The sequence below is a fragment of the Fragaria vesca genome, linkage group LG2 (assembly GCF_000184155.1).
Source record: "Fragaria vesca subsp. vesca linkage group LG2, FraVesHawaii_1.0, whole genome shotgun sequence".
NCBI lineage: Eukaryota > Viridiplantae > Streptophyta > Magnoliopsida > Rosales > Rosaceae > Fragaria > Fragaria vesca.
The window spans coordinates 7,217,757-7,232,861 of NC_020492.1; the positions used below are offsets into that span (position 1 = coordinate 7,217,757).

At 38.4% G+C, this 15,105-nt stretch overlaps 1 protein-coding gene across 1 annotated transcript; it reads left to right on the top strand.

The window, feature by feature from the left end:
• Positions 1–5,227: 5,227 nt before the first annotated feature.
• Positions 5,228–14,777, top strand: LOC101314039 (CLIP-associating protein 1-like). The gene is made up of 21 exons (XM_004289979.1): positions 5,228–5,576; positions 6,277–6,432; positions 6,536–6,598; positions 6,732–6,800; positions 6,964–7,117; positions 7,405–7,566; positions 7,996–8,093; positions 8,356–8,430; positions 8,514–8,582; positions 8,699–8,784; positions 8,867–8,984; positions 9,080–9,178; positions 9,259–9,616; positions 9,824–11,619; positions 11,890–11,991; positions 12,751–12,855; positions 12,940–13,014; positions 13,102–13,170; positions 13,419–13,487; positions 13,722–13,823; positions 14,329–14,777. Exons 1-21 carry the CDS (start codon positions 5,244–5,246, stop codon positions 14,488–14,490), a joined length of 4,320 nt encoding a protein of 1,439 aa, XP_004290027.1. The 5' UTR covers positions 5,228–5,243; the 3' UTR covers positions 14,491–14,777.
• The last annotated feature ends 328 nt before the right edge of the window (positions 14,778–15,105 follow it).

The following is a 15,105-nucleotide window of genomic DNA, read 5'->3' on the forward strand; positions in this document are numbered from 1 at the left end:
TATATATATATAGTTCCCTTCCAGAGAGGGACATCGCTTTGAAATTAAAGTGTGGTGATTCTCATTTCGCTCATTTTTATGTCACATTTTCACATCTCCGCCGTTCAGTGCCTAGAACATAGTGTGTAGAGCATTCATGCAAAGTTTCATCCAATTTGGAGATCATATGGATACCGAATTAGATTAAATGAATCAACTGAACAAAATATGTCCAAACAAAACCGTTCGTGTAAATCACAATTACGGAAGCTCAAATGATCTCCTAATTAGATGAAACTTTGCAGGAATGATATACACATTATGTTCTAGACAATGAATGGTGAAGATGTGAAAATGTGACCCAAAAGTGAGAGAAATGAGGAGCATCACACTTTAATTTCAAAGCGGTGTCCCGCTCTGCAAGGGAACTGATATATACACACACAGGGGCTGCCATTGGCGGAACTTTAACAAAATTTCTGGATTATTGAATTGTTTGATCATAGATAAAGATAACGAAATTACTCCTTGTCTCTACAATGCAGTGAAATCAAGTCACTTGTGTTTGATGCAATTCAGTCAATTGTGCCTGCTAAATTCAACTTGACATTGAGAGGCAGTACATTCATTGAGTGTCTTTCCTCACTTTGCAACATTTCATGATCAGAAGCTTCTCGTTTGTCAAAAGGTGCTAAGAACACCACAAGAAGAAAAAGAAGGTAACCAACCATTGCTATCAATTTTGTTTCTCACGGAATTTCTAAGTCAAGTCCCTTATAACATTGATATAACCTGAGTCGGTAAAACTTTCCTAAGCAACTCAATTCTATGAAAAAGAAAGAAAAACCAAACAAAAATATGCACATAGATATGCTTAACTTATCTAGGAAACCCTCTATTGGGATTTGGGAGTGAGGTTACAATGGTTGCAAATTTACGTGGTCCTGCAGATCAACAAAAGAGAGACTTGATAGGGTCTTTCAGAACCCTGCATGGAAAACTTTACATATCAGCAGAGTCTGCATTCTCCCTCCTAGTGAGTTTGATCATCTCCCACTATTACTAGAAATTGGAGCACAATTCAATTTATGGAGAGCTCCCAAACGATTTTGTTTTGAAGAAATGTGGCACAACCATGCTGATTGTATCGATATCATTCGCAAAGGCTGGTCTTTGCCTTTAACCGGTAATGGTATGGACCAGATTGGTGTGAGAATCTCGCAGACAGGCAGTGAACTCCTTCAATGGTATAAAAATGTTTTCAATGCACAACACAATGAGTTTAATGTCATACAAGGAAAATTGCATGATATTATGAGACAACCTTTCTCACCAGACCAATTTGAGGAGCAAAAACCATCGCATTCTCAACTAAGTGCTCTCTTTAAACAATAAGAGACATATTGGAGGCAAAGATCCAAAACATTGTGGCTCAAAGAAGGAGACAAAAACTCGGCTTTCTTTCACAGAAAGGCCTCAAATAGAAAAGCAAGAAACCGAATCCAAGGCATACTTGACTCTTAAGTAATGTGGAGTATAGATCCTGAAGTCATTCATGATAGTGTTCTCGGCTATTTTAAACAAGTGTTTAACTCTGAAACAGATGGAAGTCAAGCAACTATTGACATGGTTCTAAATGCAGTTGAACAAAAGGTCACACCAGAGATGAATGATTAATTGTTAACTCCTTATACGGATGATAAAATCAAAGCTGCACTTTTCCATATGCATCCCTCAAAAAGTCCTAGACCTGATTTTTCAGAAATATTGGAATGTGGTTGGACCTGATGTGTGTCTTTCAGTTAAACAATACTTGTCCACTGGTGCTAGCTTTCCTGATGCAAATCTCACTCACTAATGCCTTATTCTGAAAATCAAAGAACCAAATGAAGCTAGTCACTTCAGACCAATAGCTCTCTGTAATGTCATAATCAAAGTTACATCCAAGGTTGTTGCAAATAGACTAAAGAAGCTCCTTCCAAATATTATTTCTCCATTACAAAGAACCTATGTCCCTGGTAGGTTGATCTCAGATAGCACACTCGTAGCTACAAAAGTAGCTCACTTTATGAATGAGCTTAGAAGACAACATGAGGGTTTCTTCTCACTGAAATTGGATATCTCAAAGGCATACGATCAACTTGAATGGCACTTCTTACAAGCTATGTTACTCAAGCTTGGTTTTGCACATGAATGGGTCACCAAAATCATGTTGGGAGTCTCTTTTGTTCAGTATTCCATTTTATTAAATGGTAAACCTTTTGAAGTTATCTTCCCAACTAGAGGTATTAGACAAGGTGACCCTCTATCACCTTATCTATTTATTTTATGTGCAGAGTGCTTCTCTTCTCTCATCATACAAGCAGTCTCAAATTATGTCATCAAGGGTTTAAGCTTGAGTCCTCAAGCTCCACTTTTACATCATTTATTCTTCGAGGATGATAGTTTTATTTTTGGGGCAGCTGAAACAAAAGAATGTCATAACTATAAAGCTCTCCTAATTTCCTATGAAATTGCTTCGGGACAGAAGGTGAATTATCAGAAGAGTAGTGTTGTGTTTAGCAGAAATGTGCCAATTGAGGTTCAGACCGAGCTAGCATCCATCTTATAAGTTCAAAAACAAATGAGCATGATAGATATCTTGGCCTCCCTCTCAGAGTTGGCAAGTCGAAAACTCAAATTTGTGCCTATATCAAAGAAAATCTCTCCAACAAGCTACTTGGTTGGAAATCAAAATTGCTTAGTGTTGCAGGCAAAGAAGTGCTCATCAAAGATGTAGCTTAAACTATGCCAATGTATGCCATGAATTGTTATCTGCTTCCGAAGTCATTATGTTAGATATTCATCAGTCATGTGCAGGCTTCTTTTGGGGAGATGAGGAGAATAAAAAGAAAATTCATTAGTGAAGTTGGGAGAGACTTTGTCTTACCAAACATGAGGGGGGAACTTATATGCGTATAACCTCTCTATGTTAGCTAAACAAGCTTGGAGATTGCTCAAATTTCCAAACTCCTTAGTTGCACAGGTTCTGAAGGGAAGTTATTATCCTTATTGTTCTATTTGGGAGGCTCAACTCAACGAACATCCATCGATCTCTTGGAGAAGCATTATGCAAAGTAGACCAATTTTAAAGGCAAATGTGCAATGAAAGATTGGGGATGGAACCAAAGTGCATATCTGGAATGATTCTTGGATTCCAGGTGTTCAAAACAATCAAATTCTAAGGCCTGCACATTGTCATATGAAAATGGTTACTAAATTAATTGATCTAAATACCAAACAGTGGAAATTACATGAGATGCATCGCTTGTTTTCAACTGATATTGTTCAGAAGATCTTGGCTATCCCTCTTAGTTTCAGACCAGTCGAAGACAGAATCATTTGGCAACCTGGAAAGAGAGGTAACTTTACAGTAAAATCAGCTTATTGTATTGCAAGATCATGTGTCATGCCAAACTCATTAGCATCATCTTCTACTGGAAATGTCTATCTACCCTTGTGGAAGAAACTTTAGAATTCAAAAAATCCTGATAAAGTTCTCATTTGTGCTTGGAGATCTTGTAACAATATTCTGCCAACTCGTGCAAGACTAACTACTAAGGGCTATGAGGGTCCAGTTCAGTGTGTCTCATGCCCTCATGCTTATGAGGATATTAGACATATTATGTGTGCATGTCCAGTAGCATACTCCATCATCTCGCAGGAACCTTTCAAGCTCACTATCCTTATGTCTCATGTTTTTGATTTTAGAGAGTGGATGCTTGAACAAGCTTTGGTGCTAAGTTCTGAAAAATTTGAAAAGTTGTTGATGATCATATGGGGACTTTGGAAGAATAGGAATGATACTTTCTGGTCACAAAAGTCTCAATCTGCTGTTGATATCCTCTACGGAGCTATGGCATGGTACCATGAATTTAGTGTTGCCAATGGTGCAACTAGCTCAAAAAATAAAACAGTCAACAGACCTAAGTACTGGAAGCCCCCCCCCCCCCCCCCCCCCCAACCTGGTTTTTTGAAACTGAATGTGGATGGAGCTTTCTTGCTTAATGGTTCTGAAGGTGGAATTGGAGGAATCCTTAGAGACTCACAAGGTGCTACACTAGCTGCGTTTGCATGTCACATCACAAATGTGGTGTCACCAAATTAGGTTGAACTTGAAGCGATTAAACAAGCTCTTCAATGGTTACTGAAGCTGCAATATCAGAATGTTGAAATTCACAACAATTGTCAACTTGTTGTGTGATATTCATGCCTCAGATTACCTAAGCTTGGAGTTTGGAAATATCTTATATGACATTCATCGTTACCTCACAAGACTGCATAATGTTTCTGTCAAGTTTGCTCCCCAAACCACCAATGCAGTGGCACATAGGCTAGCTAGTATAGCTTTTGATTTGGATACTCAACTTGAATGGCTGAATTCTATCACATTCTCACTCAGAGATGCTCTGAGTTTTGATTGTAAACACCAGTAATCTTTAATAAAGTTTCTTTGGGGCTACAACCCCTTTCTCCCTACAAAAAAAAATTTAATTAACTTAAACTTACCTTGTAAACATAAACATTAAAATGCCAAGTTTTAATGTAAAGGAGATGAACTTATTGCAACATATTAATACACATAACACATTGAAATACCATCATTATAAATGCTCCTTGGAACTTGATGTCTTGCCGTTGTAAAACGTTCACCACTCTTAGAAAACCCACCCAAACCAGGAATAAACCAGGTCCTTCTGGAACTTGGTTCTGAATGGAATAACCATTTTTTCAAATTTAGACATGGAATAAATAAAAAAAATAAAACATTAGATAAAATAAAGAATAAAATAAAAGAAAGACCATGACTGTTGTTGTTCACTGTAGTAACTACCAGCGAGAGAGAGTAAAGAAGACAGTGGTAGAATCCGTAAATTACAGAAAAACCAGGGGTAAATCCCTTAACTGTCCCACGAGGAGGCGTTTTCTTCATCCTTTCTCTCTCCTTCACTCTAGCAAAAGCCAAACTTCCCCCTCTCTCTCTCTCTCTCTGAAAATCTAAACCAGAAACAAGCAAGCATAAGGCTCGGAGAACAAGAGCCCCTTACCGTAAATTCACCTCTGAATTCTCTCAGAGTCTCTCACATTTCTCACACTCTCACTGACTCGCTGACTCAGTGATGCAGTGACTCACTTACACTCACACCAAACCCAATCGCATATGCCCTAACTCCGGAGCCTGAATCCCTTCAGATCTGAGCCGTGCCGCACCAGATCACGCCCCGATGGAGGAAGCGCTTGAACTCGCACGCGCCAAGGACACCAAGGAGCGCATGGCCGGAGTGGAGCGCCTCCACCAGCTTCTCGAAGCTTCTCGGAAGAGCCTCTCCTCCGCCGAGGTCACCTCACTCGTCGATTGCTGCATGGATCTTCTCAAGGACAACAACTTCCGCGTCTCCCAGGGCGCTCTTCAGGCCCTCGCCTCCGCCGCCGTCCTCTCCGGCGACCATCTCAAGCTTCATTTCAATGCGCTTGTCCCCGCCGTCGTCGAGCGCCTCGGTGATGCCAAGCAGCCCGTTCGCGACGCCGCCAGGAGGCTACTGCTTACTCTCATGGAGGTCTGTAACTCATCTTGCCTTCCGCATTTTGTTCTGTTCTCTCAAATGTACTTGCTGCATGCTAGAATTCACTAATTCCGAAGCCGAATCGATTTAGGTTGCTACTTTTCGACTAATGATTTGCCTCTTAATTTACATGAAAATACATTCAAAATGTGGTGTAATTTGGTCCACACGAGTAGTCGGTTAAGTAATTTTCCAATTGGATTAGGTGCCACTGGTGTAGTCTCTGATTATTCGTTCATAGTGAGAGTCCAATGTTAAGCCAGATTATAGGAAATTATGCTGCTAGGCTGGTTTGCATTGGCTCAGATACATCACAATGGTTACTGTTCTGGTGTTTTTGCCTTAACCTCAAATTGGCATAACCAATGAGTTTATTTCTATCCTCTAGATGATATATGAAATTTGTATTTGTGGCGGCACACAGGGGGTACAGGACCTATTGACTTCTACACTTGCATATTTGAAATTGAAAATATAGGAAACTGTCCATCACTGATATTATTCTTTTCTTTTCCTTTCCTTGAAGTTAAAAGAAGCTAGTGACTATGCTAATCGTTTTGCCATTGTAGTCTTTTGTGATACTTTAGATTTTAATGTTTACTTATGACATTTCTAAAATAAAAATATATCCTAATATTCTTACAATTGGACTGAAAGTTACCAAGTCTGAAGTGTTATATTATTTCTGCTGCAGGTTTCTTCTCCGACGCTCATTGTTGAAAGAGCTGGTACTTATGCCTGGGCACACAAAAGCTGGAGAGTTAGAGAAGAGTTTGCACGAACTGTGACATCAGCAATTGGACTTTTTGCATCAACTGAACTTCCTCTTCAGCGTGCTATACTTCCTCCCGTATGTTTGCTGACTTCTATGAACAAGACAAACATTTTCATTTCTACTTAGTTAAAATACTCTTGGAAACAAACTAAATCGTTCAGTATCTTTTTGATATCAGATTCTGCAAATGTTAACTGATTCAAATCCTGGTGTAAGGGATGCAGCTATATTGTGCATTGAGGTTAGTGACACTGGTCTTATACTTCCCTCCGGTTTGATGCACTATATTATTTTATAGTATATTTTTAAATTTTTTTAGTTTGGGATTGGATTTGTTGATGTAATCAAAGCTTTATACTTCTTCCAATTCGCAGGAGATGTATACACAGGCAGGGACTCAGTTCCGTGATGAACTTCAGCGGCACAATCTTCCCATGTCCATGGTGAACATCTAATATCTAAAATTTGGCCTCAAGTTGCTGTTCAGTTACCCATACTTCATTGTGTTATTTTTCTAGTACTTCAAATTCTATTAATAATTGATTATTTTTCTTCCGGCTGTTATATGCTGGTTGCTCATTGGGTTCTCTTCAATTTGCAATGCAGGTGAAAGATATTAATGCAAGGCTTGAGAGGATTGAACCTAAGAATCGCTCATCAGATGGACTTAGTGCTGTAGAAACAAAGCCCTTGAGCCATAACCCAAAGAGAAGTAGTCCAAAGGCCAAGAGTTCCTCAAGGGAGGTTTCTCTATTTGGAGGTGAGAATGATTAATATTCAATTGTGGGGTGGTCATGAGGTTATTTGCACCCTCAAAAGTGATTAATTTAACCTGATATACATAAAAATGGTGATAATAAATCTTCTTCTGAAAATTCAGTTATTCTCGATTTTCATGTCTCAGAAAATATTGTCTTGTCTTGGTTTTTAGTTTTGAAAGTCAGCTATTTTGCGGTTTAAATCCAGCGTTAAAATAAATGTTGTGCCCATGCAGACCCTATAAAAGTTTACATAATATTGAATTGTTATCCTTGTCTGTCCATGCAGGGGAAACTGATCCTAGTGTAAAATCTGTTGACCCTATAAAAGTTTATTCTGAAAAGGAACTAATAAGAGAAGTGGAGAAAATAGCTTCTACCCTTGTACCCGAGAAAGACTGGTCGATTCGGATCGCTGCAATGCAAAGAATAGAAGGGCTTGTATACGGAGGTATATTCACCCTACCCTCTCCTATAATTATCTTCATTACACATTTGCAGAAGCATAGAGATTATGTCTAGCAAGTCATGGTTCAGGCAATTCCTGTGGTTCTCTGTAGACATTGCATTGATGCAGTTTACTTATATACCTTTAAATTCTTATTGTTTTTTGAACTAGTATTTAATGAATATTCAGTTAGACATGATACTTGGGGGAATGCTAAATCAACTCTTGTTTTGTTGTGTCCCATAGTTGATGTTCGCTTACCATATCATTGTCCCCTTACTTATTTCTCGTCTCCCAACACCTTGCATATTCAAAAATAATGAACTGGGAAATGGCTTTTGGCTGGAAAATAGATTATTGGCCGCTAATTCTTGGACATGATAACATACAATAGGTCTGTTGTAGATTTTGCTAATAATCGCTTCTTATTAGGTGCTGCTGATTATCAATGCTTTCGGGGACTTTTGAAGCAACTTGTTAATCCTCTGAGTACACAGTTATCTGATCGAAGGTCTAGCATAGTGAAGCAGGTATTATGCTAATTCCTCCTTTTAGCTATTGTTTCATAATTACTTTAGCAATCTCTGGTATTCTTTGTGAGCAGTTTACCGTAGTATTAGCTTATGCAACTTTTTGCAGTTGTGGGTAAGGTAAGACTGATATTTAGCTCTTATAATAAATAAAGAGTGGTTTAACTGTCACAGGCTCTATTCATGTTGTCTATTTGCTCTTTGATATTTTTTGTTTATTCCGATAGGAGAAACAGGTTCTTACAGTTTGATTTGTGTCTAGGCTTGCCATCTGTTATGCTTTTTGTCGAAGGAGCTATTGGGAGATTTTGAGGCATATGCTGAGATTTTCATTCCAGTAAGTTGATAATTATTATGAAAAAAAGTAAAAATCCTCAAGTGATGGAAAGGTGGTAGTCTAAATTTTTCATATGTGACCAGGTCCTTTTCAAGCTGGTTGTGATCACTGTACTTGTAATTCAAGAGTCTGCAGATAACTGCATAAAAACGGTAATTAATTCTATTGATCCTTTTACTGTTACGTTTGACTTCTTTATTTCTTTCTCCTCTTAGAAAATTGTTATTTTATGAAAGATATCTTACACTTCTTTCTTTCTGCTTCCCAGATGTTGCGTAACTGTAAAGTTGCTCGGGTGCTTCCTCGTATTGCGGATTGTGCTAAGAATGACCGTAATGCAATACTTCGAGCAAGGTATATATATCTGCCACCATTTGAGATGCGGTGCTGCTAGACTTTGTTTTTCTTGAGTCTCTAATATGTTCTTGTATTGTAGGTGTTGTGACTATGCACTGTTGATACTAGAGTATTGGGCCGATGAACCTGAAATACAGAGATCAGCAGATCTGTATGAAGATCTAATAAGATGTTGTGTTGCAGATGCAATGAGCGAGGTATCAACAACTCATATATTGTATTTTATGACTTATTTGGAATGATTAAACGTCATAGATTTCACACGTGAGCCTCTCTATTTATAAATTGACAGGTCCGTTCAACTGCAAGAATGTGCTATAGAATGTTTTCAAAAACTTGGCCAGAGCGTTCCCGACGACTATTTTCACTCTTTGATCCTGTTATTCAAAGGGTATGTGCTCTTAATCTTAATGATGATTTGATTATATTTTATAGTCTACTTCTTATCATTATGTTAAAAAACTTGCACAGTTAATCAATGAAGAGGATGGGGGGATACATAGGCGACATGCTTCTCCTTCTGTTCGTGATAGGGGTACACCAGTCTCATTTACTCCTCAGCCATCTGCTTCTTCAAATCTACCTGGATATGGAACTTCTGCTATTGTTGCAATGGATAGAAGTTCAAGTTTATCCTCTGGGACTTCTTTCTCATCAGGACTTCATCTGTCACAAGCGAAGGCAGTTGGTAAAGGTTCTGAGCGTAGTCTGGAAAGTGTGTTGCATGCAAGCAAACAGAAGGTCAGTGCAATCGAAAGCATGCTTAGAGGTTTGGAGTTATCTGACAGACACAATTCTTCAACTCTGCGGTCATCTAGTCTGGATCTAGGTACCTAATATCTTACTTCCTTTCACCTTGATATAACTTGTGAATTTAATTATGCAAGCACATGAGATATCCTTGAAGCTGAATTTCACCTTGATATAACTTGTGAATTTAATTATGCGAGCACACGAGATAATCCTTGAAGCTGAATAGTCAATATCTGGTTCATTTGTGAGCGGCTAAATTGTTCTGTTTTTTCCCCTAGTGCAGGAGTTGACCCTCCATCATCTCGTGACCCACCATTCCCTGCTGCTGTCCCAGCTTCTAATCATTTTTCAAACTCTCTAATGACAGATTCAACCACCTCAAGTAACAAAGGTAGTAGCCGCAATGGTGGCCTGGTTTTGTCTGATATCATAACTCAAATTCAAGCTTCCAAAGATTCTGCTAAATCATCATATCGCAGTAATTTATCATCTGAAACACTGCCAACTGTTTCTTCTTACACCATGAAGAGGGCTTCTGATAGAATCCACGAAAGGGGTTTCATTGAAGAGAATACTGAAACTAGGGACGCTAGGCGAACTGTGAATCATCAAGCTGAAAGGCATTATTTGGATACATCTCACAGGGATGGAAACTTTAGGGATTCACATAGTAATCATATTCCCAATTTTCAAAGGCCCCTCTTACGAAAGAATACGACAGGAAGGATATCTGCAGGCAGGAGGAGAAGTTTTGATGATAGCCAGCTCTCACAGGAGATGGCAAATTATGTAGAAGGTCCAGCATCGCTAAATGATGCTCTGAGTGAAGGATTGAGTCCATCTTCAGACTGGTCAGCTAGGGTTGCGGCATTTAATTATCTTCGGTCTTTGCTGCAGCAAGGCCAAAAAGGAATTCAAGAAGTTATACAGAGTTTTGAGAAAGTAATGAAATTGTTTTTCCAACACTTGGATGATCCACACCACAAAGTTGCACAGGCAGCCCTTTCAACACTTGCAGATGTTATTCCATCTTGCCGTAAACCCTTTGAAAGTTACATGGAAAGGATCCTACCTCATGTTTTCTCACGGTTAATTGACCCGAAGGAGTCAGTTAGGCATCCTTGCTCAACAACTTTGGTCATTGTTGGCAAGACATATAGTGTGGATTCCCTCTTACCTGCTTTGCTTCGTTCACTAGATGAACAGCGATCACCAAAGGCTAAATTAGCTGTTATTGAGTTTTCTATTGGTTCATTTAACAAGCATTCAGTGAATCCTGAAGGTTCTGGCAACAGTGGCATTCTAAAATTATGGCTTTCGAAGTTGGCACCATTGGTCCATGATAAAAACACTAAACTAAAGGAGGCAGCTATTACATGCATAATCTCTGTATACTCCCACTTTGATCCAACATCTGTGTTGAATTTTATTCTGAGCTTGTCAGTTGAAGAACAAAATTCTTTGAGAAGAGCCTTGAAACAAAAAACTCCTCGCATTGAAGTGGACCTTATGAACTTTCTGCAAAACAAGAAAGAGCGACAACGCAAGTCTTCTTATGATCCGTCTGATGCAGTTGGAACATCTTCCGAAGAAGGATATGTTAGTGCCTCAAAGAAGAGTCATTTCTTCAGTAGGTACTCTGCTGGTTCAGTTGATAGTGATGGTGGCAGGAAGTGGAGTTCAACCCAAGAAACAACCTTGGTCACTGGCTCTGTTGGCCAAGCTGCTTCTGATCAAACTGGGGAGAACTTGTATCAGAATTTTGAGTCTGGTTGTAATATTGATGTTCTTAATTCAAAGTCCAAGGATGCAACCTACATGGTTAGTGCCATGACTCAGAACTCTGGTTCCTGGACTAGCCCTCTGGACAATGGCGATGGTAGAGTAAACTTTGAAAGTTTGCGTTCTCATTCTCTGGATGTTAATGGGATTTTGAACATGGACCATATTGGGGCTGCTGAGAGCATTGGGCATAGTGAAGCTTCCACTGACTTGGACCAGAATCACCTCCAACTTCAAGCTTCGAAGGTTAATTCCATTCCAGACTCGAGTCCCAGCATTCCTCAAATACTCCACTTGGTGAGTTCCTTAACTTTATAACCTCAAATTTTCTTTTGAAGTTGTAAGTTTATCACCTTTTTAAGCTTCATTATCAATACTTTGTTGTAAACTCTTCAGTTTGGAAACAGTAATCCTGAATATGTAGACATATTAGGATGATTTTCGCCATTGAGTTGCCTCTCTAAACATGTCAACAGGAATTTGTGGTTTCTGAAAATTATTGATCATAAATTTGAAATCTCTGGAGCTTTACCCCTTACGTATGAGAAATATTTTCTTTGTTTATAGATTGGCACTGGAACTGAGGAAAGTCCTGTGGAAAGTAAGCGTGGTGCTCTTCAACAGCTAATCGAAGCTTCTATAACTAATGACCATTCTATTTGGACAAAGGTTTGTTGGTCTCACTTATTGAACCAATGCATGTGTAAAGTGAAACCTTTTATATGATTATGGTCATGAAATGTAGAAATGTATTGGAACATCAGGAGGAGGAGGAGGGGGATGGGGCTGGGGCTTAAGGAAGGTCGAGTTAAATTAGAAAATGGAAGTGGCAATTGTTAGGATAACGATGAAATGAACATGGACAATGTTATAAAGAACTCGCTAGTTCTCCATTAGGAGAATGATCCTTAAACATGGAACTTATCTATGTATGTTCCACATATGTGGTAGGTTTAATTTTCTTGTTTGAAAAGGAGACTCACAGCTTCGAAATGTTTTAGTATTGAGGGTAGCACAATATCAACAATTGGTGTAACAGTTTACAGTTGATCTAATACTATTATAGTTAGGATTTTCAATTTGGGGACAAAGAAAACAAGCGCTAGAGCTACAGGATCCCTTTTTTGGGGGATAAGCTTGTTGCATTCTAGAATTTTTAGTTTGATTCTTCTGGCTTCTTCCTCTTCTGCTTTTCCTGGGGTCAAGGATTAAAAATCTTGAGTGAAGAAAGAGAAAGATTTCTTTATCACAGCGGCCCATTAATTGTGTTGACAGAACTGAGAAGTCAACATGATGAGGGGTGTCACATGTTGTACAAGAGACCCAAACTATATATGTACATGTTTGTTTTGTTTGAAAGTAAAGATCTGTGGTGTATGTGAGCGCTCTGGATCTTATGTTAATGATTATTTTACGTTATATGTGCAGTACTTCAATCAAATTTTGACAGTTGTACTTGAGGTGCTGGATGATTTTGACTCTTCTATCCGGGAGCTTTCTCTTTCATTGATTATTGAAATGCTCAAGAACCAGGTATTATATTTCTTGTCTTGCATGATGTGAAGAGCATGTAATCCTTCTATTTTGTATTGCTAATATTGTTTTCATTGTTTCTAGAAAGAGGCAATTGAAGATTCTATTGAGATTGTAATTGAGAAGCTGCTGCATGTTACGAAAGATGTAGTTCCCCAGGTAACCTTTTATTTTTCAACTAAGGTAAATTTTAATCTGTATTTGCTTTATTTTTCATGTCTCAATCTAATCTTAATTCATGTTCAGGTTGCAAATGAATCAGAGCACTGCTTGAGTATCGTTTTGTCGCAGTATGATCCATTCAGATGTTTAAGTGTATGTATCTATTTCAGTTCCTCCCCAGCCTTGTGAAGTTTTTTATTAGCACTGTGAAACCTGGTTCCTGACTATATTAAAAAGGAAAAAAAGTAACAAGAGAAGGGGGAAAGATTATGTGTCCTCCACAGTCAAAGAAGTCATGGGCTGAACACTGATCAGAAAACATGAGAAACTTTTGTGTACAATCTTTGGCTTCTTGAACTTCTATTTACTAATCTGTAGTGTTGCCAATTGTTGATCTGCAGGTCATTGTCCCTTTATTGGTAACTGAAGATGAGAAAACTCTCGTTACTTGCATAAACTGTTTGACAAAGGTATTATGCTTATATGTATTCAATCTATATGAAGTTTTAGGACGGTTATGAGTATGCATAAGACACTTTAGATTATAATTTCAGAGGTTTATTGGATGTGATCTGATCAGAACTTCCGCATCCAAATATGTACTACATGAGAAAAGAGTGATCTGCTTTCTTCCAACAATACACATTACGCTCTTGGTATCTATCAAGTAATATCTCGCTAAGCCTCTTTGTTCTCTTCTTCAGCTTGTAGGCAGGCTTTCAGTGGAGGAACTGATGGCTCAATTACCATCCTTTTTGCCTGCACTATTTGAAGCATTTGGAAACCAGAGTGCTGATGTTCGCAAGGTAAGGGCTATAGTGTCTTATCCCTTAATCCCTGTAGAGCATAGCCATTCAACTGAACAATGTCACAAATGGTCTAAACCTTGAGTTGTTTGGTATGATTCTTCCAGATACTTATTTTTGTTCTATGTTCTCGTTTCATTCCTTCATTTCATACCTTTGCCATCTGTGGGAGTGTTTCTGAGATTACAATTTAGTTTAGTTTCTTGAAATTTAATTTCATCTCCTATAAAGAATATTGAATTCAAAGCAACTTTTGGAGAACTAATTGTATCTGGTTAAGTGAAAGTTTACCTCAAGTTCCAGTATAGGCAGTTGAGATTGGACTTCTGCAGTCTAGTTTTTTTTTTTTTTTTTCTTTCTTTTTTTGAGACTTGGCAGCACTTCCTCCTTTATTTATGCTCTTAAAATAAATACCACCCAAATTTACTTCAGTGATATTTATGTACTGTATATGTTCTTGCGGTCTGTTTCTGAATTAGTGCAATCTATGCTCTGTGCTTTGCAGACTGTCGTCTTCTGTCTAGTCGATATATATATTATGCTTGGAAAATCATTCTTGCCATATCTGGAGGGGCTCAACAGCACACAGTTACGCTTGGTGACTATTTATGCTAATCGGATTTCACAGGCGAGGACAGGCGCGCCGTTAGACACTAACCATGATTAGTGGTTCAGTTAGGTAGGAATTGTGGGTTTGGGTGTCGCCAAGTTCATCTGTTGTGTATTTTGTATATTGTGTGAATGCATTTTGTTCTTTGTATTCATTTTATTTTGGGGGGTTTTCACATGTTTGTATTCTCTCATTCTTTTTCAAATTCTTATGTGTCTGGTTTGGAGGTAGAGTGCATTTTGTGGGGAAACTTTTAGTGTTACAGCGCACATATTGTAATCTAGATTTCCCAAACAGCATTTATATATAAAAGAAAGGTTTTGCATTACCATTTATAGAGATCACATTTTGAGCTGTCATATATGCCTCTTTCTGCTTGGCCATTGTATTGTATTGCCAATGTTGTCTGGTATGATAGCCCAGGAATTTGTATGCCTTATAACACTAACGTCGAATGGAACAATGGGAGCTTAACCTGACTGAATTCATGCAATTTTAATGTCATGTGTTGTGGCTTTTTACATTAGGGGGTACATAACGAAAGTTAATTTGAACAAAGAATATGTAGTGTTGCAACTTAAATCCAGAAGTGTGATGTAAAGTTTCCTTAAGCCTGGCTATGCATAAGCCAGGGTGCAAGATATGAGGTCGTAAACATCGAGTTGTTTTTTG